Here is a 27,267-nt window from a genome sequence, read left to right on the forward strand (position 1 = left end):
TGACCCTGTCCAAACGACAAACGCATTGGAATATTCTAATGTAATATCTAGCCAAGGCTAAAGCGGAATACCCTCCAATGGATCTGCGATGGGTTCTGAGATGGGTTCTAGGTCTAATAACAAGTCACTACTTGTAAGACTAACATCAATTCTCTAGATTTATGGCCCATTGGAGGGTTAAGGCTGCATTTTAAAATGGGTTAAAAAAATGATCAAATTAATTTAAAAATATGGAAGAGGTAAGTAATGGTTTCTCCTTTGATGACTGACACCTGCCTGAGGTGGGACTTTGACAATAACAGGAAACTCTCTGGTTTGAACAGCATATCAATAGTATTGAGGTTGATTCCTCTCCTAGTCTCCTTGTCTCCTTTCCTTCATGACCAGATCTCAGAGGGCTGAAGTAGGGTGAGGTTGACAATGGGTTTCTGTTTAGTCAGTGGCACATGTTCCCCTCAAATGGTTAAGGTTAGGACTTGGGGAGGGCATTCAAGCTGATCTTAGATCTGAGCCTAGGGGCAACTTCACACCACAGTTATCACAAAGAGGCTCCAGGTTCAGAGGTCACCCCAGCAGCAGGGCCAGTAGGGGGGGGGGGGGGGGGGGGGTAATGGTTGGTGTAGCCCCACACCAGCAGGGTTAGGGCATTACAGAGAGGGGTCAGTCACCACAGCCACAGGGCCAGTAGGGGGGGGGGGGGGGGGGGTGGGTAATGGTGGGTGTAGCCCCACACCAGCAGGGTTAGGGCATTACAGAGAGGGGTCAGTCACCACAGCCACAGGGCCAGTAGGGGGGGGGGTAATGGTGGGTGTAGCCCCACACCAGCAGGGTTAGGGCATTACAGTCAGTCACCACAGCAGATTCAATAGGTCTGGGGTGAAGTTGTCTGTAGATACAGATATAGGATCAGCTTCCCCTTCTAACCTTAACCATTAGTGGGAAAGGCCCCATGTAGCTCAGTTGGTAGAGTGTGGTGCTTGCAACACCAGAGTTGTGGGTTTGATTCCCACGGGGGACCAGTATGAACATACATGTACTCACTACTGTAAGTTTCTCTGATTAAGAGCATCTGCTTAATGACTACAATGTAAAGGGGCAACTTAACCCTACTCCGCAGCGGGGGCAGTAGGGTGCAGGTACTGGTGGGTTTACCCCCACACTAGGGCCATGTTCATTAGTGCACGCAATGGAAAACATAAAAAAAAAACGTTTTACAACAGAGTGAAAACGTTTGTTTCTTATCATCCAGGTCATCTCTCCCTATTTCAGTCTGACTTCACTCCAGTAGTGGGCAGGTACTGGCGGGTGTACTCCCACACCAGCAGGGCGGCGCTCACGTGTACGTTGAGGGAACGGATGACACCTTGCTGAGGGATCTCCACACACACATCTAGCAGCTGGAGCAGGTTAGCTGGGATACCCTCACGCTCATTACTAAAGTAGGGAGGAGGGAGGGGAGAGAGAAAGTATGAATAAAAAGGAGAATAACTAGACAGGTGAAATATGGAACACAGTGCTAGGAGACGAGATAGGATGTTGGTCCATAGAAATTTAAAGGACTGGAACACTGGACATTCCCATTCAAGTCAATGTCATTCTATTTCTATAGCGTAAGGTCAAAGTTCATTTAGATCCATGTTAGATCCACGCGACTGAAATGTAAAGGTCATTTCCAATTGAGCCGACAATGTGGTCTCCACAAATGCGGGAGCATTGCCTTTAATAGGTCCATAGCCGAAAAGGGGCGATGGGGTTGAATCCCGGCCTTAGTCACTGATCTACAGAACATTCACCCTGGCCTGCTGTGAACAATATGACAGAGACAGGTACAGATATGGTTGTAATGGGTTACATTAGACAAACACCATGCTGTGCTGGAACAGAGCAGAACACAGGTGGAGTGTTCCCTGACTAATGGCTGTGTGTGTGTGTGTGTGTGTGTGTGTTGACTGAGAGCGAGATACACTTTGCCTTGTTGTGTTCATTACAAATAGCAGCTCTCCTCGGCCTTCTCAGCTTAAACAAACCCTGTATGTTTGACTGAGCTCAACCATCCCACCCAGGAATGATCAACCTCCAATAACAAACCAATAACAGACACCATTTGGAGACGGTACACACAGTAGAGAAAAAATGTGTATTACTGACCGATGTGTGTCTATTGATCAAACATCATTCTGTAGCTTGTGTGTGTGATATATAACACACACACACACACACACACTTGAAGTCGGAAGTTTACATACTTGTGCACAAAGTAGATAAGTGTAACTTTTCCAACAATTATTTACAGACAGATTATTTCACTGTATCACAATTCCAGTGGGTCAGAAGTTTATATACACTAAGTTGACTGTGCCTTTAAACAGCTTGGTAAATTCCAGAAAAAGCTTCTGATAGGCTAATTGACATCATTTGAGTCAATTGGAGGTGTACCTGTGGATGTATTTCAAGGCCTACCTTCAAACTCAGTGCCTCTTTGCTTGACATCATGGGAAAATCAAAAGAAATCAGCCAAGACCTCAGAATGTGTGTGTGTGTGTGTGTGTGTGTGTGTGTGTGTATATACATATACAGTGGGGAGAACAAGTATTTGATAACCTGCAAAATCGGCAGTGTTTCTACTTACAAAGCATGTAGAGGTCTGTAATTTTAGGTACACTTCAACTGTGAGAGACGGAATCTAAAACAAAAACCCAGAAAATCACATTGTATGATTTTTAAGTAATTCATTTGCATTTTATTGCATGACATTAGTATTTCATACATCAGAAAAGCAGAACTTAATATTTGGTACAGAAACCTTTGTTTGCAATTACAGAGATCATACGTTTCCTGAAGCTCTTGACCAGGTTTGCACACACTGCAGCAGGGATTTTGGCCCACTCCTCCATACAGACCTTCTCCAGATCCTTTAGGTTTCGGGGCTGTCGCTGGGCAATACGGACTTTCAGCTCCCTCCAAAGATTTTCTATTGGGTTCAGCTCTGGAGACTGGCTAGGCCACTCCAGGACCTTGAGATGTTTCTTACGGAGCCACTCCTTAGTTGCCCTGGCTGTGTGTTTCGGGTTGTTGTAATGCTGGAAGACCCAGCCACGACCCATCTTCAATGCTCTTACTGAGGGAAGGAGGTTGTTGGCCAAGATCTCGCGATACATGGCCCATCCATCCTCCCCTCAAAACGGTGCAGTCGTCCTGTCCCCTTTGCAGAAAAGCATCCCCAAAGAAAGATGTTTCCACCTCCATGCTTCACTGTTGGGATGGTGTTCTTGGGGTTGTACTCATCCTTCTTCTTCCTCCAAACACGGTGAGTGGAGTTTAGACCAAAAAGCTCTATTTTTGTCTCATCAGACCACATGCCCTTCTCCCATTCCTCCTCTGGATCATTCAGATGGTCATTGGCAAACTTCAGATGGGCCTGGACATGCGCTGTCTTGAGCAGGGGGACCTTGAGTTCGCTGCAGGATTTTAATCCATGACGGCGTAGTGTGTTTCTAATGGTTTTCTTTGAGACTGTGGTCCCAGCTCTCTTCAGGTCATTGACCAGGTCCTGCTGTGTAGTTATGGGCTGATCCCTCACCTTCCTCATGATCATTGACGCCCCACGAGGTGCGATCTTGCATGGAGCCCCAGACCGAGGGTGATTGACCGTCATCTTGAACTTCTTCCATTTTCTAATAATTGAGCCAACAGTTGTTGCCTTCTCACCAAGCTGCTTGCCTATTGTCCCGTAGCCCATCCCAGCCTTGTGCAGGTCTACAATTTTATCCCTGATGTCCTTACAGAGCTCTCTGGTATTGGCCATTGTGGAGAGGTTGGAGTCTGTTTGATTGAGTGTGTGGACAGGTGTCTTTTATACAGGTAACGAGTTCAAACAGGTGCAGTTAATACAGGTAATGAGTGGAGAACAGGAGGGCTTCTTAAAGAAAAACTAACAGGTCTGTGAGAGTCGGAATTCTTACTGTTTGGTAGGTGATCAAATACTTATGTCATGCAATAAAATGCAAATGAATTACTTAAAAATCATACAATGTGATTTTTCTGGATTTAAGTTTTAGAATTGGCCTCTCACAGTTGAAGTGTACATATGACAAAAATTACAGACCTCTACATGCTTTGTAAGTAGGAAAACCTGCAAAATCGGCAGTGTATCAAATACTTGTTCTCCCCACTGTATATACATACATACATTTGTGCATGTGATGCATGGCTGGAGCGTGTGTTCCCTGTTCTTCCCTCCACAGAGCACCCATTAGAGACCAGCATGCCTGGGCACGTCTCCTCACTGCAGCAGGAAGCAGATCTGTGTGCCTGCCTGATCGGGGCCCAGGGGAACACTCACTCCATTACTGAGATTCCATTAAAGAGCTTTGTCAGCTTCCTCCCTGACCCGTGAGACTGTCCCGGCCATGGCTGTGTATGTACATGTGTGTTAATACAGTCAAGTCAATGAATTGATGTGCAATAATTATGTCATGCATTGATTGTTCATTTGTGTGGTTTGTCTGTTAGTGAATAATTGCATTTCATGTCATGGCTTTTGTTGAAGCAGAAAATACTTCCAATATGACACAAAGTTATATATACAACTGGACATGACAATGTGCTCTGCTGTCCTACAGGAGAGTGGTTTTACCCCAGCAGTAACAGAGTCTTCTCAGGGAACTTGTAGTCCTTTAGACTCTGACTATTGGCTGTCTGCTCCACTCCCACAATGCAGTAGCCCTCCCTCTTCTTCAGCTGCAAGAAGTCAGCTAGTTCTACGGGCTTCACCTGGTAGAGACACAAATATATGATGTTGACATAACACTTTTTTAACTGGCTAAAAATTCAGCTGAACACAGAGTGAATGAACTTGGTGAGCATCTTAATATCCTAGAGTGTTCAGCTGTCCTCTTCCTCCTACATCTGCACTGAAAAAGGTGCATTTACCCTCCACTACAGCACTGGAGACTTTAGGTCAATGGTGTCCAAATCATTCCATGGAGGGCCAAGTGTCAGCTGGTTTTTGTTTTTTCCTGTCAAGTAAAACCTAGACAAACAGGGGAGGGGAGTTCCTTACTAATTAGTGACCTTAATTCATCAATCCAGTACAAGGGAGGCGCGAAAACCTGCAGACACTCAACCCTCTGTGGAATGAGCTTGACACCTGTGGTTTAGGCTACTAAAGTGTTGTTACCTACCTCCAGTAGGGGGAGCCATAGCTCAGAGGAGACACTCAGGGCCTGGAAGTGTTTATCACTGACGTGGCGAAGACTGTCCAACACCAGAGCACTGGCCCCAAAGATCTCACACGTCCTACACAGACCTTCACACACACACACACACACACACACAGAGAGATCGAGAGAGACAAAGAGAGAAAGACAATGAGAGAGACAAAGAGAGAGTGCAAGAGAGAGGAGAGAGTGAGACAGAGAGAGAGAGAGAGAGAGCGAAAGTGTTTATCACTGACTTGTCAAAGGCTGTCCAACAAATATTACACTGAACAAAATAATAAGTGTTGGTCCCATGTTTCACGAGCTGTAAGATGCCAGACATTTTCCATGCGCACAAATAACTTATGTCTCAAATTTTGAGCACAAATATGTTTACATCCCTGTTAGTGAGCATTTCTCCTTTACCAAGATAATCCATCCAACTGACAGGTGTGGCAAATCAAGAAGCTGGTTAAACAGCATGATAATTACACAAGTGCACCTTGTGCTGGGGACAATAAAAGGCCACTCTAAAATGTGCAGTTTTGTCACACAATGCCACAGATGTCTCAAGTTTTGAGAGAGCGTGCAATTGGTATACTGACTGCAGGAATGTCCAGCAGAACTGTTGCCAGATAATTTAATGTGCATTTCCCTACCATAAGCCACCTCCAACATAATTTTGGAGAGTTTGGCAGTACATCCAACTGGCCTCACAACCGCAGACCACGTGTAACCAAGTCAAACCAGGACCTCCTATATCCGGCTTCTTCACCTGCGGGATCGTCTGAGACCAGCCACCCGGACAGCTGATGAAACTGTGGGTTTACACAACCAAATAATTGCTGCACAAACTGTCAGAAACCGCCTCAGGGAAGCTCATCTGCATGCTCGTCATCCTCATCATGGTCTTGATCTGATTGCAGTTCGTGATCGAAGCCGTTTTTTGGCGTTTTCTTTTAAGGTATTTGTGACCAACAGATGCATATCTATATTCCCAGCCATGTGAAATACATAGAATAGGGCCTAATTCATTTATTTCAATTGACTAATTTCCTTATACGAACTGTAATTCAGTACAATCTTTCAAATTGTTGCATGTTGCGTTTATATTTTAGTTCAGTGTATAATGGTCGATATGGTATATCTACAGGCCACTGGCCCCAAAGAGCTCACATGTCCTACACACACATGTATGTACACATTAACAAACAATTACACAACCACTATTTACATGTTTCAGATATTTGTATGCTACAGGTCTAAAGGTGATATTTTCTTCAGACAGAGCATGCAACATTTTTTAAATTTTATTTAAAGGCCCAGTGCAGTCAAAATTCAGTTTTCCTGTGTTTTGTATCACCTGATAAAACTAACCCTGTAAAAGTATGAAAACATTTGCTGTTTGAAAATACAATCTACAAAGGACTTTCTAATCAGCAGGTTTTGCATTGGTCGAGCTTAAGCTTAATTAGTTAATAGACCAATAACAAACCTCTCTGTCAATAACTAGTTTTTAGTTTTCCCCTCCCCACTCCCAGTCCTATAACAATTATTGCTTGAGATGTTTTTGTTGCTAAAAAGCTATTTTTGTCAATTTTAATGGAAAACTATTTTATAAGGTACTTAATTGTTCCCCAGAAATGATTTGACAGATATAAAAATGGCTGCATTAAGCCTTTAAACTACTACACAGCCCGGCAGACAGACAAACACACACACACATATATAAATCAAACAAAAACACAATGATTTACACAATCATTATTTAAATGTTTCAATTATTCTGAATGCTACAGGTATAGAGCGATATTTTCTTTATGCAAAATAGCCCAGATCAGCACATAAAATACTGTAAAAGTCATATTTTGCAGGGTGGTTTAATGAAGTGTGTAATAAGGATGTGATTATTTAACCAGATACTCGTCAGCTTTTTGATTCTGTGGGATGCACAAGTTGCAGCCTTAGGAACTCACATTTAAATCTAACACTGTGATAGCCACCCTGTATAAAATATAATATTGTTGAAAATCCACCTTAAAAATATCCACCTTTACTCAAAGACCATGTGACTGCATTAAAGCCAATCACAGTCCACAGATCACACCCATTTTAAGACTGAAAGTAACTCTTACAGCGGGAAAGGCTACTCCACAGCAGTTCTCTCATGTCTTTCTTTTGTTGATTTGGACGTTCATTAATTGTCTGTTAGGAGTGGAACTAACTGAGACTGGGAGAGGAACGCAAATTGTCCAAAGGTGACGTTTGGACAATAAAAAGGGAAACTGGCTAGACATTTCCTGTAGTAAATGGATTACACCTGACAACACATACCAGAGGATATTCTTTTTTTCACGTTTTGAGGCTATACCGTGTTTGTTTACAATTACGATGTTAACAAATGTTGCCACAAAGCAAACTTATATTCTGGGTTCTGATGGGGTACGACAGTTGAACTAAGCTCATTAGGCATTTGTAAATTATATTCTTCTAGAATCAATGGCTTAGCAAGAACATTACTGCTTTATAAGTCCAAAAGTGGATGTAGCCACTGCAGATTGCGCCTTTGGAGTGAAAATGGCCACATCAAAAGATCAAGATGTCGATAACTGTGAAACTAGCACTCCTGAACAGTCGAATCCTCTGCTACCCCAGTTGTCACAACTTGATGAGCTCTCAAACGTAATTGAAAGGGCAAAACCTAGTGAACAGGAATTGAAGACTTTAGTTTCACTTCTTCTGTCCCTTGGTGAAAATATCGAACGCGATTTAAAACAACAGAACTTAATGATAGATGGGCTTAAAGTCATACATACAAAAATCATGGACAAACTCAGTCCTGGTGAAAAGGATGGTAGTAGTTTCATCACTGGAACAATAAGACAGTTCTACAAAAAGGCACTGGATTCAGTAGGAACAATCATCACTAAACTGGCCAAAGAGATTGGAGTCAACTATTCAGAGTCAAATATGTGTCTCCAAAAAGAGTTTGGCCTTAAAACCGATTGTCCAAAGGAATGTTTGAATTGCAACCATATAAAGAGCTCAATGTCCTGGATTCAGGTTGAACCCTCCGTGTCTACAGAGGATGAGACCACCGTCTACACACTCGACTCTTCTGCAGCAGGGCATTACCAGTGCATCTTATCAGGGCTGCGGTGGGTATGTGAGAGCAAAGTCAGTCTGCGATACCAGTTCAGCTCCTGGGAGCCTCACAGGGCCACTCTGAACAACATGCGGTTTGAAGAAGGAGGTCCATTACTGGACATCACAATGATTTCTGGCAAACTAGAAGAAATTAGTCTGCCACACTTTGTCTGTATAGATCCAGACTACCCACAATCCTCCTTGAGAGAAGACATGAAGGTTCTACATGTGAAAGACAACAGAGTGCTTGTGGAAGAAGTGGATGAGGTGACGGGCTTCCACGCCAAACTGCTTCGTCCCTCCTTCTCTGGCAGGGGTTTGGTACTGAGACGTGGGTTGCATTGGAGAGTGCACTGTGACCTTCTGATCTTTAGGTCCACCAGAGCACTCCTCACCTTACACACATATCTGATCCGATGTGATCCTTCTCTAGCACGGGAGGTGGAGGCACAGGAGAAGTCCTATGGATTCTTAAGACTTCCAAAGCCAAAGCCGGAGAAGTCCCTTCGGAAGGGGAGTCGCTTCACCCTCAAGACCTCGTGTCAATCCTCGATTATGCCAGAAAAGATCAAGCTAAGAAGCACCAGGCCAAACTACTTTGAAGTGTACATAAAGGACCCTGCGATGGACTTTGAGATGGAGTTGATAAGTGAGAAGGGAGAATCTGCATGGAAAGCTGAAATACGAACAGAGGAATACAGAGATGATTCATCCACAAGAGACATTGAGTTTGTTGATGAATTCAGACCACAGATCATTCAAAGAGTCAATAATGTGTTTGCCATAGCAGATATTCTCTTCACAAAGGGCATGATCGGTGAAGAGATCAATGCAAATATCAGCGCTGCACCGACCCGCCAGGCCAAGATGAGAGTGATATACGAGGCACTGAATTCAGGTGGACCACACGTCAAAGCTGCATTCTTTACTGCACTCAGAGAAAAGGAACCCTTTCTAGTCAAAGACTTGGATCAATAATACCTTATCGCTCAATCTCTAACACACCTCTACGAGACCATTATGCCTAGACACTTTATTGAGCATGTTCTCCTTCAGTCCAGCAGGACAGAGGCAAGAGGAGGAGTGATGAGGAGAACTATGAAAGAAGAGACTTTTCAGCTGTCAAGAATAGCAGTCCAAGGCCCAGTTCTCTGTGACATTTTAGTGACAGAGGGCATGGGTAGGAAGGCCCCACCAGCATTTATTAAAGAAAATAAGACAAATTTGAAATGAATTGGGACTGGAATTCTTTAAAATAATAATTAAAGGGTAAATATATTAAAAGGTTGAAAACATTGGGAAATATACAGTGGAAGATATTAAAAAGGTGATTAAAGAAATGCAGTAAAATGGTTAAGAATGTTATAATGATGGTTGTTTTTAAGGTACAGTATATCTGGAACATGTTTAAGAGTCTTGGAGGAGGTTGATATTGACATGGTGTGATGATGAAATGTTTAAAATGTTGGACGTTTAAGATGTAATGGGAGTAATAAAATAGGTTGGAGTAAGATTAGAATGGAGTGGAATGAGAAAGGTTCATGTCTAGAAATGAATGTTTTAAAAGTGAATGATAATGTAGTATCCTAAGGGTGCTAGCTGGACTAGCTCCCCAGGTCAGAACAGCCAGGAGGAGGCAGGAAGAGGGTACGCGTGCGGTTGAGGCAGACGTCCTGTTTAGGCAAGAGAAAAATCCCCTTCTGAGAAATGGCCACATTACAGTAGGTGTTAACCACTGAATGCGTGCGTCATCGGGGCAGATCTATAACAACCGTGAGTTAGCAGAATACGAGGAGTGAAAGAGGCAGGATTTTTGGGAGAGGTACGACTCTCTTTGAGCTTGCTAGAAGAACCTGTCTTCAGCTGGAGGAAGATTTTGCTTAAAATGCATCGATATTTATTCTTAGTGTTTAAGTAAAATTCTAGGGGGAACACTGAAGGTTACCTCATTGATAGCAGTGTTAAAGTAGTTAGAGTTGTTAAACACTGACTGAAGGACTGATCATCCCGAGGGGGGAAGACAAAAAACGGTTTATAAATTGTAAGAAATGTTTTTTCTTGTTATTAAATACTGTACTTCTCATAAAATTGTAAAAAGGACAAACTATATATTACTGGCACCCTAATAATGGTTTAGTTAAGTGCGCTGGAGGCATCTATGAATCTAATCCAGGATTCATTTTCACTTATCGATTTGTGATATTGATTTGTGATATTGATTTGTGATATTGATTTGTGATATTGATTTGTGATTTTTTATGTAGTTTTCTAGAATTTTGAATAAGCTAGCTATATTGTTTGAAACCCTGTGTTATCAAAGAGTCATACAAGTGCATGTCGTTTTACTCTAGGTTTCTGAAATTGACTTGATTAATCGAGGATCTCTAGCAAATTTTCTTGGCTAACTAGTCCATTGGGAACCCGAGACCTGAACTATAGGTACGGAGTGAATTGATAGGAGTCGTAAAATGGGTGTCTGGCGTCCCACTCATAGTGTGCTGAAGTTGAAGTTCTGGCCTGGACGATCCTGAGAAGGCGCCGGGGGTTTATAAATTAGGAGTGAGGGAGCATAGGCACTCGTCTTCTAGGATAGCCCACTTTACTCTAAGGCCTTTACTGTTGAGGAACAGTCCCTAGCCGTATACTAGCTCAGTGGTAAAGCAGAGCGGCATCTATCAGATCTGTAGGGATTAATGAGGAGGAATAATTGACCTGCCATTGGGTAGGCAGGGGCGAGTTGAATTGTTAATCCTGCAGAGGTGGTATTCTAGCTTTGACACAGTGTTAAAAACCTAGAACATAAAACAGTGTTTGTATGGTCCTAAAATGGTTCTCACGTTAAACGTCAACTTTGGCCACGAAAATTCTCAATTTTCAAACAGAAATGGGGTATGCCTTTGGTGGTTCATCGATGATACATTACTTCCACTCGCCAGAAAAAGTAACTATTGACTCCTGAGTTTAAAAAAATCTTCACTAGACACTGTAGCTAGCCAGTTTGCTAGCATCATTTAATAGCCTAATGGTAGTAGCTAGTACTACTAGCTAGTAGCTAGGCCATCATTGAAAATAAGAATTTGTTCTTAACTGACTTGCCTAGTTAAATGAAGGTTAAATAATAATAAAAAATGAATATTGGTTCATAAAATAGGTCTTCTCCTGTATAAACTCATTTAAATCAACATAAGGCTTATATAAACAGACAGCAATACGGCAGCCCAGTGGGGAATATGAGTCTGTTATGATGCAGTCCTAGTGCTCCTTAGACAAACTCTGATTAGGACTGATTAGTTTATGTAGTGCTGCCTGCTGCTGTCTGTTTGCATGGCAACGCTTAGCAACACCAAGTATATTGGGTAGCTAATGGAAAATAATACAATACAATACAATATAGATAGGAATGGCTGTGGGTCCATATGTGACCGACTGGACTCAAACCAGGGTCTCCTGCACACTACATGACTGTGTTAGCTCCTTGATCTCAAGCCTGGGGAGCTAACACAAGTCTTCAGGTCTCAAGCAAGGTTACTCATCATGTGAACAGAGAGATCAGCAGATGAAGGTTAAAACATTAATCCTGTACCAAGTTGTTCAGCATTGGCTTACCTGTATATATAGAGGTTAAATAGAAAATAAATAACTAACCTCCCAGGTTGGTGGGCTTGTCTATGAGCGAGGCAACCACCAGGAGGGCACTGTGCAGCTTGCCCAGGCGTGCTGCTCTCTGCTGGGGCACCAGACCCAGCTCTGGCTCCTGTTCCTGGATCCCCAACCTCCAGGGGGTCATCTTCTTCTGGACCTCGGCCCAGCGCTCCTCACCATCCTGATCCCCTAACAAACAACAACACTGAGGCATCTACAACAGGGCTTTTAAACTGCAGTCCTGGAGGGCCAGAACACTTCTGGTTCTTTTCCTTCATTATAAAATCAGGGACCTGGCCAATCAATTTCATGAATTGATCATTTAACTACCAGGTAGAAAGGAGAACCAGCAGTACTTCAGACCAATAGTTGAATAGCTGTGATCTCCACTTTAACCAGAGTAGCTGTCTGTTGGGTACAGTCTCTGCTGCCATCTAGTGGTGATACCCTTTTCAGTTCAATACAACTTCCTTTATCCCCTCAGGGGAATGTACCTTTATCCTGCTGGATCCAGTCTCCAGGCTGAATCTGGCTTAGGTCAGGGACAGGGTTCCTCAACGGGAGAGATGCACTCTGGGAGAAGTCCACCAACTTCTCAAACTTCCAGGGCGGAATCCACTCGTCCTCAAACACCTCTGATAGGCTGGGGAATGTGTAGAATATGGTCTGGCAGGGAGAGACGGGAGGAAAAGGGACAGTTTACACACGTCGTCTCTCCTCAATTAACACTCAGTACATTCGTTTTTTAGAGACCCAACGCAATGAGGTCAAATTACAATGAATCAAGAGATTTTAAAAGATTCACATTCAAAAACATTTAATACTTCAAATTCACACAATCAATCAACAATACAGTGTCTTACTTCCACACTATAGTCTCTAACAGGATGAAAGACACCAAAGAAGAAGTGGTCCTGAATCCTGGTCCAGTTCTTACTGGCATTTCTGTACAGAGATATACAGTAGTTATAGGAGTCCAATAATGTATTTATTTAACTAGGCAAGTTAAGTTAAGAACAAATTCTTATTTACAATGGCGGCCTACCCTGGTCAAACCCAGACGACGCTGGGCCAATTGTGCACCGCCCTATGGGACTCCCAATCACAACCGGATGTGATGCAGCCTGGATTCGAACCAGGTACTGCCTCTTGCACTGAGATACAATGTCTTAGACCACTGCACCACTCGGGAGCCCAATAACAATTTCCACAGTTTCCAATGGAGCTAAGATAACCAAGAGTGGTTCCTCCTTCACTAATAACAACAGGTAGCCTAGTGGTTAGAGTGTTGGACTAGTAACCGAAAGGTTGCTAGATCGAATCAATGAGCTGACAAGGTAAAAATATGTGGTTCTGCCCCTGAACAAGGCAGTTAACCCACTGTTCCTAGGCTGTCATTGAAAATAAGAATTTGTTCTTAACTGACTTGCCTGGTTAAATGTTTAAAAAGTGACTTACAGTAATATATGCCATTTAGCAGTCACTTTTATCCAGAGACTTACAGTCATGCGTGTATACATGTTATGAATAGTGTACAGATGTACAGTGACTGTATGAATTTTAGAATGTGATTCCTGCAGCAACCTTGGCAACATAATAATCCTAGTTGATATGTAACTCACTCACCCAGTACTCTGCATAGCCTCAGCCTGGTGCAGACAGGCCTTAACGACGGTGGCCAGCCCCCCGAGCCCATCCGCCCCCCCCTCGGCCTCGGCCCTCGCCCCCTCCAGACCCCACACCCTCTTCAGGGCCAGCAGGGCGTACAGACGAACACTGAAGTTATGGCTGAAACACCACTGGAGAATAACATCAAGGGCCTTACGCCACTGTACTGCCTGGTGGGGGGGGGGTACAGACAGAGAGATGGAGAGATAGATGGAGAGAGACGGAGAGAGAGAGATACAGAGAGACGGAGAAATAGATAGATAGAGAGTGAGAGATACAGAGAGTGAGAGATACAGAGAGAGAGATACAGAGAGATACAGAGAGAGAGAGAGAGATACAGAGAGAGAGAGAGAGAGAGAGAGAGAGAGAGAGAGAGAGAGAGAGAGAGAGAAAGACAGAGAGAAAGAGAGACGGAGAGAGAGAGAGAGAGAGATACAGAGAGAGAGAGAGAGACAGAGAGAGAGAGATACAGAGAGAGAGAGAGATAGAGAGACGGCGAGAGAGAAGGGAGAGAGGTGTGAACACTGAAGTTATGGCTGAAACACACTGAAACACAACTGGAGGATCGTGTCCATGGCCTTAAGCCACTGTACTGCCTGGTGGGGAGGGACACAGAGGAGGAGGAGAGGGGCTCAGGAGAGGGGCTCAGGAGAGGAGGAAGAGTCCCCTGTGCTTTGAAGGTTTTACTTTATGATGGTGACATGTGGAGTTTACCTTCTCCTTGAGTTGAGGCATGATGATGTTGAGGTGGACCAACACAGACAGGAAGGTACAGACACTGGTCTTGGTCTTTTCTTGATCCTGTTCAGACACAAACCACATCAATTAGACACATTGGCTATAGATCAATATTGACTATTACAAGTTCTTTAAGCCAGTGAAAATAGACGCCCGTTTTCATTCAGTGACAATACAATAGATGCCAGTTTTTGTGGTATTATGTGGCACAGTGGGTAAGAGCATGGCACTAGCAACACCAAGGTTGAGGGTTCAATTCCTGCAGTGGTCACATACACATCCGAAAAGGGTAAGCACTCACCACCCTGAAGCAGGCCCAGAGTCAGTCTGTATTCAGGGTACTGGACTAGGATTAAAACCATCTGCCACTCACCACCCTGAAGCAGGCCCAGAGTCAGTCTGTATTCAGGGTACTGGACTAGGATTAAAACCATCTGCCACTCACCACCCTGAAGCAGGCCCAGAGTCAGTCTGTATTCAGGATACTGGACTAGGATTAAAACCATCTGCCACTCACCACCCTGAAGCAGGCCCAGAGTCAGTCTGTATTCAGGATACTGGACTAGGATTAAAACCATCTGCCACTCACCACCCTGAAGCAGGCCCAGAGTCAGTCTGTATTCAGGATACTGGACTAGGATTAAAACCATCTGCCACTCACCACACTGAAGCAGGCCCAGAGTCGGTCTATGTGTTCAGGATACTGGACTAGGATTAGAACCATCTTCCACTCTATCAGGTACTTGACTGAGGCCTGGTTACTGACGAAACCTGCCTCAAACACACGACCCAGAACGGTACCTACAAACTCCTGGATGAACACAAACACAGGGTTAATGGAGGTTTCATTCAGGTGTGTGTGTGTGTGTGTGTGTGTGTCTCACCCCTCTCAGTTTGGGCAGCAGCATCAGTAGTGTCTGCCACACCCTGTTCTTGACACGATGCTGCAGGGAGTTGCTATAGTAACGCTGTTTTGACTTCGATATGGCCTCATCCTGAAAGAGAAAAAGACTTAAAACTACACATGAACTAATAACTACTGTGTTGGAGCTCAGGGAGATGGACAGTGGTCTTTAATATATTCAAATCAAATCAAATTTTATTTGTCACATACACATGGTTAGCAGATGTTAGTGCGAGTGTAGCGAAATGCTTGTGCTTCTAGTTCCGACAATGCAGTAATAACCAACAAGTAATCTAACTAACAATTCCAAAACTACTACCTTATAGACACAAGTGTAAGGGGATAAAGAATATGTACATAAAGATATATGAATGAGTGATGGTACAGAGTGGCATAGGCAAGATACAGATGGTATTGAGTGCAGTATATACATATGAGATGAGTATGTAAACAAAGTGGCATAGTTAAAGTGGCTAGTGATACATGTATTACATAAAGATGCAGTAGATGATATAGAGTACAGTATATACATATGAGATGAATAATGTAGGGTATTAATGTAGGGTATGTAAACATTATATTAGGTAGCATTGTTTAAAGTGGCTAGTGATATATTTTACATCATTTCCCATCAATTCCCATTATTAAAGTGGCTGGAGTTGAGTCAGTGTGTTGGCAGCAGCCACTCAATGTTAGTGGTGGCTGTTTAACAGTCTGATGGCCTTGAGATAGAAGCTGTTTTTCAGTCTCTCAGTCCCAGCTTTGATGCACCTGTACTGACCTCGCCTTCTGGATGATATCGGGGTGAACAGGCAGTGGCTCGGGTGGTTGTTGTCCTTGATGATCTTTATGGCCTTCCTGTGACATCGGGTGGTGTAGGTGTCCTGGAGGGCAGGTAGTTTGCCCCCGGTGATGCGTTGTGCAGACCTCACTACGCTCTGGAGAGTCTTACGGTTGTGGGCGGAGCAGTTTCCATACCAGGCGGTGATACAGCCCAACAGGATGCTCTCGATTGTGCATCTGTAGAAGTTTGTGAGTGCTTTTGGTGACAAGCCGAATTTCTTCAGCCTCCTGAGGTTGAAGAGGCGCGGCTGCGCCTTCTTCACGATGCTGTCTGTGTGGGTGGACCAATTCAGTTTGTCTGTGATGTGTACGCCGAGGAACTTAAAACTTACTACCCTCTCCACTACTGTTCCATCAATGTGAATAGGGGGGTGTTCCCTCTCCTGTTTCCTGAAGTCCACAATCATCTCCTTAGTTTTGTTGACGTTGAGTGTGAGGTTATTTTCCTGACACCACACTCCGAGGGCCCTCACCTCCTCCCTGTAGGCCGTCTCGTCGTTGTTGGTAATCAAGCCTACCACTGTTGTGTCGTCCGCAAACTTGATGATTGAGTTGGAGGCGTGCGTGGCCACGCAGTCGTGGGTGAACAGGGAGTACAGGAGAGGGCTCAGAACGCACCCTTGTAGGGCCCCAGTGTTGAGGATCAGCGGGGTGGAAATTGTTGCCTACCCTCACCACCTGGGGGCGGCCCGTCAGGAAGTCCAGTACCCAGTTGCACAGGGCGGGGTCGAGACCCAGGGTCTCGAGCTTGATGACGAGCTTGGAGGGCACTATGGTGTTAAATGCCGAGCTGTAGTCGATGAACAGCATTCTCACATAGGTATTCCTCTTGTCCAGATGGGTTAGGGCAGGAATCGTAGGAATCAAGGAAATTCTATGGGAACGACATCTTCAACGCACGTTCTAATGAACTCGCTCACCGAATCAGCGTATTCATCAATACGCAATACGAAACATATCCCAGTCCACGTGATGGAAGCAGTCTTGGAGTGTGGAATCAGATTGGTCGGACCAGCGTTGAACAGACCTCAGCGTGGGAACTTCTTGTTTTAGTTTCTGTCTGTAGGCAGGGATCAACAAAATGGAGTCATGGTCAGCTTTTCCGAAAGGAGGGCGGGGCAGGGCCTTATATGCGTCGCGGAAGTTAGAATAGCAGTGATCCAAGGTTTTTCCAGCCCTGGTTGCGCAATCGATATGCTGTTTTCAGATTAGCCTTGTTAAAATCCCCAGCTACAATGAATGCAGCCTCCGGATAAATGGATTCCAGTTTGCAAAGAGTCAAATAAAGTTCGTTCAGAGCCATCGATGTGTCTGCTTGGGGGGGAATATATACGGCTGTGATTATAATCGAAGAGAATTCCCTTGGTAGATAATGCGGTCGACATTTGATTGTGAGGAATTCTAAATCAGGTGAACAGAAGGACTTGAGTACCTGTATGTTGTTATGATCACACCACGTCACGTTAACCATGAAGCATACGCCCCCGCCCCTCTTCTTACCAGAAAGATGTTTGTTTCTGTCTGCGCGATGCGTGGAGAAACCAGTTGGCTGCACCGACTCCGATAGCGTCTCTCCAGTGAGCCATGTTTCCGTGAAGCAAAGAACGTTACAGTCTCTGATGACCCTCTGGAATGCTACCCTTGCTCGGATTCATCAACCTTGTTGTCAAGAGACTGGACATTGGCGAGAAGAATACTAGGGAGTGGTGCACGATGTGCCCGTCTCCGGAGTCTGACCAGAAGACCGCTCTGTTTCCCCCTTTTACGAAGTCGTTTTTTTGGGTCGCCGGCTGGGATCCATTCCGGTGTCCTGGGTGAAAGGCAGAACACAGGATCCGCTTCAAGTCATATTCTTGGTCGTACTGATGGTGAGTTGACGCTGATCTTATATTCAGTAGTTCTTCTCGACTGTATGTAATGAAACCTAAGATGACCTGGGGTACCAATGTAAGAAATAACACGTAAAAAAACTGCATAGTTTCCTAGGAACGCGAAGCGAGGCGGCCATCTCTGTCGGCGCCGGAAGTCAGAAGTGCAGTATGAACTGGATTAATGTGTGTGATGCTATGAACACACACACTGAATGAGTAGACATCGTGGACTATAAACAAGCCAAATCTCCAGCTGTGTCAGTCTTTCCTTGATTCCTACGGTCCTCTCTGGTCACCTCCTCCTCAAAATGAATTGGAGGATAAGATCTCAGAGGAGGAACCTAGGATGTTCTCCTCTAATGTATTTTGAGGAGGAGGTAAGGAGAGAGGACACGAGGAAAGACTAATTGAGGAAGAGCCCTGGTCTTACCTTTTTCAGCAAGCAGAGAACCAGTTCTTCCATCAGTCTCTCATGCAGCTGATTGGAGGGCTGGAGGCGGCTGAGGAACGCCACGACACACACACGTGGGAACTGGTCATCCCGGTTATCACTGCCAGAGAGAAAGAGAAAGCTTAGAGATAAATGTATCTCTGCAGAGAAATAGGGACTACATTCACTGTTGACTATAGTACAAAGAAGGTCCACTATTGTCAGTGATGTGGTCGACTCCATGTTTTTATAGCCTGAATACACTACAGTGAGGGGTCAGGTAATATGTTCCAGTCCCACAACAGTGAGGGTCAGGTAATATGTTCCAGTCCCACTACAGTGAGGGTCAGGTAATATGTTCCAGTCCCACTACAGTGAGGGGTCAGGTAATATGTTCCTGTCTCACTACAGTGAGGGGTCAGGTAATATGTTCCAGTCCCACTACAGTGAGGGGTCAGGTAATATGTTCCAGTCCCACTACAGTGAGGGGTCAGGTAATATGTTCCAGTCCCACTACAGTGAGGGGTCAGGTACTATGTTCCAGTCCCACTACAGTGAGGGGTCAGGTACTATGTACCAGTCCCACTACAGTGAGGGGTCAGGTAATATGTTCTAGTCCCACTACAGTGAGGGTCAGGTACTATGTGCCAGTCCCACTACAGTGAGGGGTCAGGTAATATGTTCCAGTCCCACTACAGTGAGGGGTCAGGTTATACGTTCCAGTCCCACTACAGTGAGGGGTCAGGTGATATGTTCCAATCCCACTACAGTGAGGGGCTAGGTTATAGGTCACAGTCCAACTACAGTGAGGGGTTAGGTTAAAGGTCACAGTCCCACTACAGTGAGGGCAAAGGTGAATGTTCCAATCCCACTACAGTGAGGTGTCAGGTGATATGTTCCAATCCCACTACAGTGAGGGGTTAGGTTAAAGGTCACAGTCCCACTACAGTGAGGGGTTAGGTTATAGGTTCCAGTCCCATTACAGTGAGGGGTCAGGTTATACGTTCCAGTCCCACTACAGTGAGGGGTCAGGTGAATGTTCCAATCCCACTACAGTGAGGGGTTAGGTTATATGTTCCAATCCCACTACAGTGAGGGGTCAGGTGAATGTTCCAATCCCACTACAGTGAGGGGTTAGGTTATATGTTCCAATCCCACTACAGTGAGGGCAAAGGTGAATGTTCCAATCCCACTACAGTGAGGGGTCAGGTGAATGTTCCAATCCCACTACAGTGAGGGGTCAGGTAATATGTTCCAGTCCCACTACAGTGAGGGGTCAGGTGAATGTTCCAATCCCACTACAGTGAGGGGTCAGGTTATAGGTTCCAGTCCCACTACAGTAATAAATAATACTAATATATACTATTTAACAGACACATTTATCCAAAGCAACGTACAGTCATGGGTGCATACATTTTATATATGGGTGGTCCCGGGAATCAAACCCACTATCCTGGCATCGCAAGCCTCATGCTCTACCAACTGAGCTAAAATGTAGAGTAGAGTGTAGACTACAGAACAGTACAGTAGACTGCAGAACAGTAAAGTAGATGACAGAACAGTAGAGTAGACGACAGAACAGTAGACTACAGAACAGTAGAGTAGACTACAGAAGAGTAGATGACAGAACAGTAGAGTAGATGACAGAACAGTAGAGTAGACGACAGAACAGTAGAGTAGACTACAGAACAGTAGACTACAGAACAGTAGAGTAGACTACAGAACAGTAGAGTAGACGACAGAACAGTAGACTACAGAACAGTAGACTACAGAACAGTAGAGTAGACGACAGAACAGTAGACTACAGAACAGTACAGTAGACTACAGAAGTGTAGAGTAGACGACAGAACAGTAGTGTAGACGACAGAACAGTAGACTACACGACAGAACAGTAGACTACACGACAGAACAGTAGACTACAGAACAGTAGAGTAGACGACAGAACAATAGACTACAGAACAGTAGTGTAGATGACAGAACAGTAGACTACAGAACAGTAGTGTAGACGACAGAACAGTAGACTACAGAACAGTAGAGTAGACTACAGAACAGTACAGTAGACGACAGAACAGTAGAGTGGACGACAGAACAGAACAGTAGACGACAGAACAGTAGACGACAGAACAGTAGACGACAGAACAGTAGACGACAGAACAGTAGACTACAGAACAGTAGAGTAAACTACAGAACAGTAGTGTAGATGACAGAACAGTAGAGTAGACAGAATTGTAGAGTAGACTACAGTAGACTATAGTATTGTACAGTAGATGGAGTTCAGCAGCTGACCTGGGGACTGCAGTGTTAGCAGCACACTCCTCTCCAAGCCTCTCCACATAGACCTGAACCTCCTGGATCAGCCTATGGAGAAGACAATCCATTATCCAGACAAGACCCTCAGTCCATAACAACCACTCCAATAACACACTCTCTCACATTCTCTGTCTCTCTCTCACACCTCTCACATTGTATCTCACATTCTCATTCTCTCACACTCCACACCCACCTCTGATCCCTCCTGAACACAGGTCCATACACACATGCCTCAGCCAGGATGTCAAGGTGCAGTAGGGCACTGGAGAACATGGCATCTGATTGGCTCTGGCCTTCACTTCCTGGGTCAGAGGGCAGCCAGGTGTGGCAGCAGTGTTGGATCAGAACGTTGAATACACCGGTCTTGGCCTGGGAGAGTTCCATCAACTCAACGGCTATCTAGAGATTAAGAGGAGTCAGTAGTGGGTTAATTACACATCAGTTGTGTCCACATCAACACTGTGTTTAAATACTCATAATAACCACAACATGTTCTGCTAAACACTTGGAACTAATTGCCAAGCCACATTTCTCCAAGTAGTGAATATGTAGCGCGTTGCCTGCCACAACACGGATCTGTCCATACAGACCTGGGTTCAATTAGGATGTATTTTCTTTAAAATACTTTAGCTGCTCTTGATTGAGCTAGCCTGGCAAAATGGAACCAATAGAATAGTCTGTCTATCTGTGAGCTCAGAAAACAGCTCAAAGTAATTGAACGATTTTAAACACCCTTTGAACCCAGGTGTTGATACCCCATGCCTCCCTCTAGTTACCTGTTGTAGAGTAACAGTGAACCCAGGTGTTGATACCCCATGCCTCCCTCTAGTTACCTGTTGTAGAGTAACAGTGAGCCCAGGTGTTGATACCCCATGCCTCCCTCTAGTTACCTGTTGTAGAGTAACAGTGAGCCCAGGTGCCTGCTCCTCTGTTAACTCCAGCAGGCTGTGGTGAAAGGCCATGGTCACAAAGCCCTGCAGGGTGGGCCAGAAGTCATGAGGGTTACTGCTCAGTCCCAGCACCAGCTTCCAGGAGACAGTCACAGCCTCTACACACAGGGCCTCCTCAGACAGTGCCACCTGGTGGAGGGAGGGATAAATACAGGTTCACTATTTCATATTGCCTTATCAGAAGCCATATAAAGCAGGACATAAATGACTTGGTCACATGACCACTGAAACACTGTTGAAGTCTTGCAGTCTAAATCAGCTGTTAAACTAAACCAAGGCTTGGATTTCACTGTCTTTCCCCATAGACTGCTTACAAGGTAAGGAAACATGTTGTTTTGTAATTTGGGTGAACTATTCCTTTAAACATGGTTATTGGTGTGGACAAGCCTGTAGAGAGCTGGGTGAGATAGAATGTCTCAGCCAGGTAGTGGACATGACAATATCAGCTGTAGTCAATGCTAAGACTCACCTGTGGCAACATGGAGGCCATGAAGTCCAGTACAGGCAGTACCAGGCCACTGGGAAGCAGAGACAGAGCCTCTATAGCAGCCTGGAGGGACCCTGACGCCCTGGGGAGCTCCAGGGGCCCGGGTGGTCCTACTCTCCTCCCGTATCCCAGGCACGTCCACTGGTCCCGGATGAAATGAGCTGCCATACGGCCCCAGTCCTTGAGGAGAGGACCCTGCTCTGAAACACTGTGACAGATGACAAACTCTAAATATTTCAGAGATATTGGCAAGGCCCACTGATTACTACTATCTCCCAGACAACACATCTACTAGGGACCTCTGACTACTACCATCTCCCAGACAACACATCTACTAGGGACCTCTGAATACCCAAAAATAGCTTTTAGTTTTAGGGAAAGGAGAAAAAAAAAATAACTTGCCAAATAGTTGTGTTACGATGTCTTAGAACGACTAGAGTGGGTCTTAGAGGTTTATTGTAATATGTTCTGTTGTATTTAAATTCATATGTGCACGTGAGTTCTAGGTTCTGTGGCTCAGTTGTAAAGCATAGCATTTGGAACACCAGGGTTGTGGGTTCTATTCCCACGGGGACCAGTATGAAAATAATAAAACACATGTAAAGGCCCTCACTGCTGGAAGTCCCTTTGGAAAAGAGTGTCTGCTAATTCATTTAACACCGTATGTGGGTGGAGGAGGGTTAGGCTGGGTGGTGTAATATGTATAGGTAACAGGAATGTGGATGTTGTGTTTTTACTTTGTTGTTGTTTACATTTCTTAATGACTCTTGGAAGACTAGCCCTTGGGCTAAAAGAGATCCTAATAAAATCTATACATTTCTATTGGACACTAAATAATCTGCAACAACCAAAACAAACAGCAAATGCATCCAACGAGTTGGTAGAGTCACTGGCTTGATGTAATCATTGTGTGCTGGGAATATGGGACCAAATACTAAACTTGACTACTTTAATACACATAAGTTGATTTGACCCGATACTTTTGGTCCCATAAAAAGGGGGGACTATGTACCTTTCATTTCTATACGGTTCACCCTATATGGAGGACAATACCCTCAAATTAAAGCTGTCAGTGTGAACTTTAACCTCATTGTCATTGTATCAATCCAAAGTGCTGTAGTGCAGAGACAAAACAACAACAAAAGTGTCACTGTCCCAATACATTAGCAGCTCACTGTATGTAGATGTGCATATCCTTGACACAATCTCCATTTGACCTGTAACCTCTGGGTTTTCTCCCACATGTAAATTCCAGGTTGAACAGCAAATTATTGAAGAGCATGTGACCAAAACAGTCACAATTTAGAGCCGTGACTGGCAGAGAAACGAGGGTCATATAGTGTTTATACTAGTGGTTTACTATACAACACATTGTCCTGATGATACAGTACATCTGCATTTAAACAATACCATGCATTTTATATACTACACAAAGTGTTCTGTACTGACTCTGTTGACTGAGCTGCAGTTGGAGGTTTCAGCAGGGTCTGGTTGAAGTTGACCAGAGAGAGAGGAGGGGCTGGGGGTGGAGCAGGGGAGTAGAAGTAGCTAGACAGATGGACCAGTAGAATCGTGGTCTCTGATTGGAGGTTGAACACACCCAACGCTGCAACCTCACAGGTCATGGCCAACGACGCCATGGCAACCGCCCTGGACACCTGACCCGCCACAGAGGGGATCTAAGAGAAACACACACAAGTCCCTTCCAGTTTTATAGTGAAAACCATGATGAATATAAACATGACATGACAAATAGCAGTTCAACTAGTCTTTTTGAAATCAGAGTCTAACTGCTAAAGAAAATGTCCCATTATTCAAATTGACACATGAATCCAATGATGTATGAAGTGACTAGCGAAGGAGAGCAGCCTGAGAGAGGGGAGGTCGATCCTGGAATACTGTACCTGGTCAGCTTCTAGGGTCCTCAGGACGTATCTGAGGAGTCTGGGGAAATAGGCCTCCTGTACCTTGGAGTGGTTCCACTCTAACACACTGTACATCAGCACCGCCTCCTTCAGCACTGACAGGTAGAGCTCAGCACGCTCTACATCACATAGCTGGAGAGGACAGACAAACAAAACACAGGCGGAGGAGAAATGCAGGTACATGATCAATGTTGTAGGATGTGAGATTGAGTGAGTGACAGTAAGTGAGTGAATGAAAGCGAGTGACTGAGTGAGTGAGTGACAGTGACAGTGAGAGCGAGTGACAGTGAAAGCGAGAGTGACAATGAGAGTGAGTGAGTGAGTGAGTGAGTGAAAGCGAGAGAGTGAGTGACAGTGAGTGAGTGAGTGAAAGCGAGTGACTGAGTGAGTGAGTGCGTGACAGTGACAGTGAGAGCGAGAGAGAGTGACAGTGAAAGCGAGAGTGACAAAGAGTGAGTGAGTGAGTAAAAGCGAGAGAGAGAGAGTGAGTGACAGTGAGTGTTATGGATTTTATGAATAATGACTAAATGATGTATACATTTAACGTAGAACTATAACTAACAGAATTACTACCCTGTCACTGTATGAAACTCATTAGAATCATAAATCTAAATCTAATGTGTGTAGTTTTAGTCAGAATTAGAACAAGGACTTTCTGTTCCTTGTTAGTATGTGAGCAGGGTGTAAGGGAGAAATGGAGCTATCGTCAAACAGGCTGGAATACTGTGTTCCTTACAGGACATTCTGTCCCCACCCAGAGAGGGGAGAGACCTTGGGCTTGTAGTAGATTGTTTCACAGGTGGCAGACTATTTATGAGTAGAAGAAGACTTGTGAACTATGTTGCCATTGTATCTGAGAGGAGGAGGGACATGTCTGACGAAACGTGAGGTATATAGACCAATGTACCGGAAATGATAGGCAGAGCTCTCATAAATAAACATTCCTGACAATTGTAGCTGGGCCTCCGTCTGATTCATTCCAACCAGTTTCCTACAAATTCTGGGTATCAGGCTGAGTAATCAATTAAATTGGGTTTATGAACACTGAGAACATAATTCTCTTGACAGTGAGTGAGTGAGTGAGTGAGTGAGTGACAGTGAGAGCGAGAGAGAGTGACAGTGAGAGCGAGAAAGAGTGACAGTGAGAGCGAGAGAGTGACAGTGAGAGCGAGAGAGAGTGACAGTGAGAGCGAGAGTGAGTGACAGTGAGAGCGAGAGTGAGTGACAGTGAGAGCGAGAGTGAGTGACAGTGAGAGCGAGAGAGAGTGACAGTGAGAGCGAGAGAGAGTGACAGTGAGAGCGAGAGAGAGTGACAGTGAGAGCGAGAGAGAGTGACAGTGAGAGCGAGAGAGAGTGACAGTGAGAGCGAGAGAGAGTGACAGTGAGAGCGAGAGTGAGTGACAGTGAGAGCGAGAGAGAGTGACAGTGAGAGCGAGAGAGAGTGACAGTGAGAGTTCACCTCCTGTAGTTCTCCACTCAGTCTTCGGAGGATAAACTCCTGAATGGGCTCCACCACGCCCAGAACCAGCGTTTCCATGGAGACCGTCACACTGTCTTCTGTATGAGACAGAAGACAAAACACGTATTCTTTTTTAAACAATGAATGACATCTTATTTTGCATGTTTCCAGTGTTATGAATCAATGTGGATCATTACTAAGAATCAATTTGAATCACTGCTATGGATCACTACTTAAGTCAAGTTGAGAAGAGTTGAGTCGAGAAGGGTACAGTAGAGCACAGTAGAGCAGAGTAGAGTACAGCAGAGTAGAGCAGAGAACAGTACAGTACAGCAGAGTACAGTAGAGTAGAACACAGTAGTGTACAGTAGAGTAGAGTAGAGAACATTACAGTAGAGTACTGTGGCGTATAGTACAGTAGAGTACATTAGAATACAGTAGATACCTTGTTCTTTCTCTACTGCAGCAGGGGTGTGTCTGGCTGGTGTGAGCTGCAGTACTGCAGCAGAGGTGTGTCTGGCTGGTGTGAGCTGCAGTAGTCGTAGCAGCAGCTGCAGGCTCTTGTCTGTCTTGCGTAGCGGCAGGTAGACATTAGTGTGGAGCCTGCTCAGTGTGTCCAGTAGAGGGCGTAAGAGCGAGTCCATCCCACCGCTGACACCAGTAGTCTGCTCTCCTCCAGACCTCTGAGTCCTCCCCTCTATGTCAACACACAGTAGGATGGCCTTGGCTAGCAGCTCCGCCTCTCCTGGGTCTGGGACACTGTCTGTCTGGTCTGTTGGACGGCACAACAAAGTTCATTAGTACAGTCATCTATTCTGTATACTAGAGGTGAGTCCATCTACACATACTCGTATCTGTACCTGTTGATATTCTTGATCGGATAATACTCGGAATTGGAAAAACTGACTCACCTGTGCCAGCCGGGACTCACCTGTGCCAGCCGGGACTCACCTGTGCCAGCCGGGACTCACCTGTGCCAGCCGGGACTCACCTGTGCCAGCCGGGACTCACCTGTGCCAGCCAGGACTCACCTGTGCTAGCCGGGACTCTGAGGAAGAGCTCCATCTGGTGTTGGACGTAGCCTCTCACAGTCTCCCTCTCTGGAGAGGTACTGGTACCATCAGCTGATTCTCTGACACAGGGCCTGAAGCTGCCTTCACTATCAGCCAGCCAGTCACACAGCTAGTGAGGTGACACAGAAACACAAGGGACAACTGATGGAAAAACACTAAATATTTAAAAAACAGTTTGAAAAGATCAGAGCTCTTTCCTCATTCCACCCCCACACAGTACCTGATTCCAGAGAACAGAGCTCTTCCTCATTCCACCCCCACACAGTACCTGATTCCAGAGAACAGAGCTCTTCTTCATTCCACCCCCACACAGTACCTGATTCCAGAGAACAGAGCTCTTCTTCATTCCACCCCCACACAGTACCTGATTCCAGAGGACAGAGCTCTTCCTCATTCCACCCCCACACAGTACCTGATTCCAGAGGACAGAGCTCTTCCTCATTCCACCCCCACACAGTACCTGATTCCAGAGGACAGAGCTCTTCCTCATTCCACCCCCACACAGTACCTGATTCCAGAGGACAGAGCTCTTCCTCATTCCACCCCCACACAGTACCTGATTCCAGAGAACAGCACTCCTCCCTCATTCCACCCCCACACAGTACCTGATTCCAGAGGACAG

The 27,267-nt window shown here is 45.0% G+C and overlaps 1 protein-coding gene across 2 annotated transcripts in view; it reads right to left on the bottom strand.

Moving 5' to 3' along the window:
• Window positions 1-262: 262 nt before the first annotated feature.
• The window catches only part of tarbp1 (TAR (HIV-1) RNA binding protein 1), a 33,342-nt gene continuing 6,337 nt past the window's right edge, over window positions 263-27,267 (bottom strand). The window contains exons 10-29 of one of the 2 annotated variants that reach the window (XM_031813103.1): window positions 26,604-26,754; window positions 26,018-26,344; window positions 25,573-25,670; window positions 24,093-24,245; window positions 23,638-23,867; window positions 22,171-22,396; window positions 21,642-21,830; window positions 20,945-21,150; window positions 20,728-20,799; window positions 18,442-18,562; window positions 15,278-15,388; window positions 15,055-15,201; window positions 14,370-14,456; window positions 13,614-13,825; window positions 12,851-12,932; window positions 12,482-12,653; window positions 11,991-12,176; window positions 5,184-5,308; window positions 4,637-4,773; window positions 263-1,434 (exon numbers count right to left, since the gene is read on the bottom strand). In XM_031813103.1, the coding sequence (XP_031668963.1) occupies window positions 1,266-1,434; window positions 4,637-4,773; window positions 5,184-5,308; window positions 11,991-12,176; window positions 12,482-12,653; window positions 12,851-12,932; window positions 13,614-13,825; window positions 14,370-14,456; window positions 15,055-15,201; window positions 15,278-15,388; window positions 18,442-18,562; window positions 20,728-20,799; window positions 20,945-21,150; window positions 21,642-21,830; window positions 22,171-22,396; window positions 23,638-23,867; window positions 24,093-24,245; window positions 25,573-25,670; window positions 26,018-26,344; window positions 26,604-26,754 (3,201 nt within the window). In that variant the 3' untranslated portion in view covers window positions 263-1,265. Of the gene's footprint in view, window positions 1,435-4,636; window positions 4,774-5,183; window positions 5,309-11,990; window positions 12,177-12,481; window positions 12,654-12,850; window positions 12,933-13,613; window positions 13,826-14,369; window positions 14,457-15,054; window positions 15,205-15,277; window positions 15,389-18,441; window positions 18,563-20,727; window positions 20,800-20,944; window positions 21,151-21,641; window positions 21,831-22,170; window positions 22,397-23,637; window positions 23,868-24,092; window positions 24,246-25,572; window positions 25,671-26,017; window positions 26,345-26,603; window positions 26,755-27,267 lie in introns of both variants that reach the window. The other variant, XM_031813102.1, reaches the window with a different exon arrangement.

Source organism: Oncorhynchus kisutch, unplaced genomic scaffold (genome assembly GCF_002021735.2).
Source record: "Oncorhynchus kisutch isolate 150728-3 unplaced genomic scaffold, Okis_V2 Okis04b-Okis11a_hom, whole genome shotgun sequence".
Classification (NCBI taxonomy): Eukaryota; Metazoa; Chordata; class Actinopteri; order Salmoniformes; family Salmonidae; genus Oncorhynchus; species Oncorhynchus kisutch.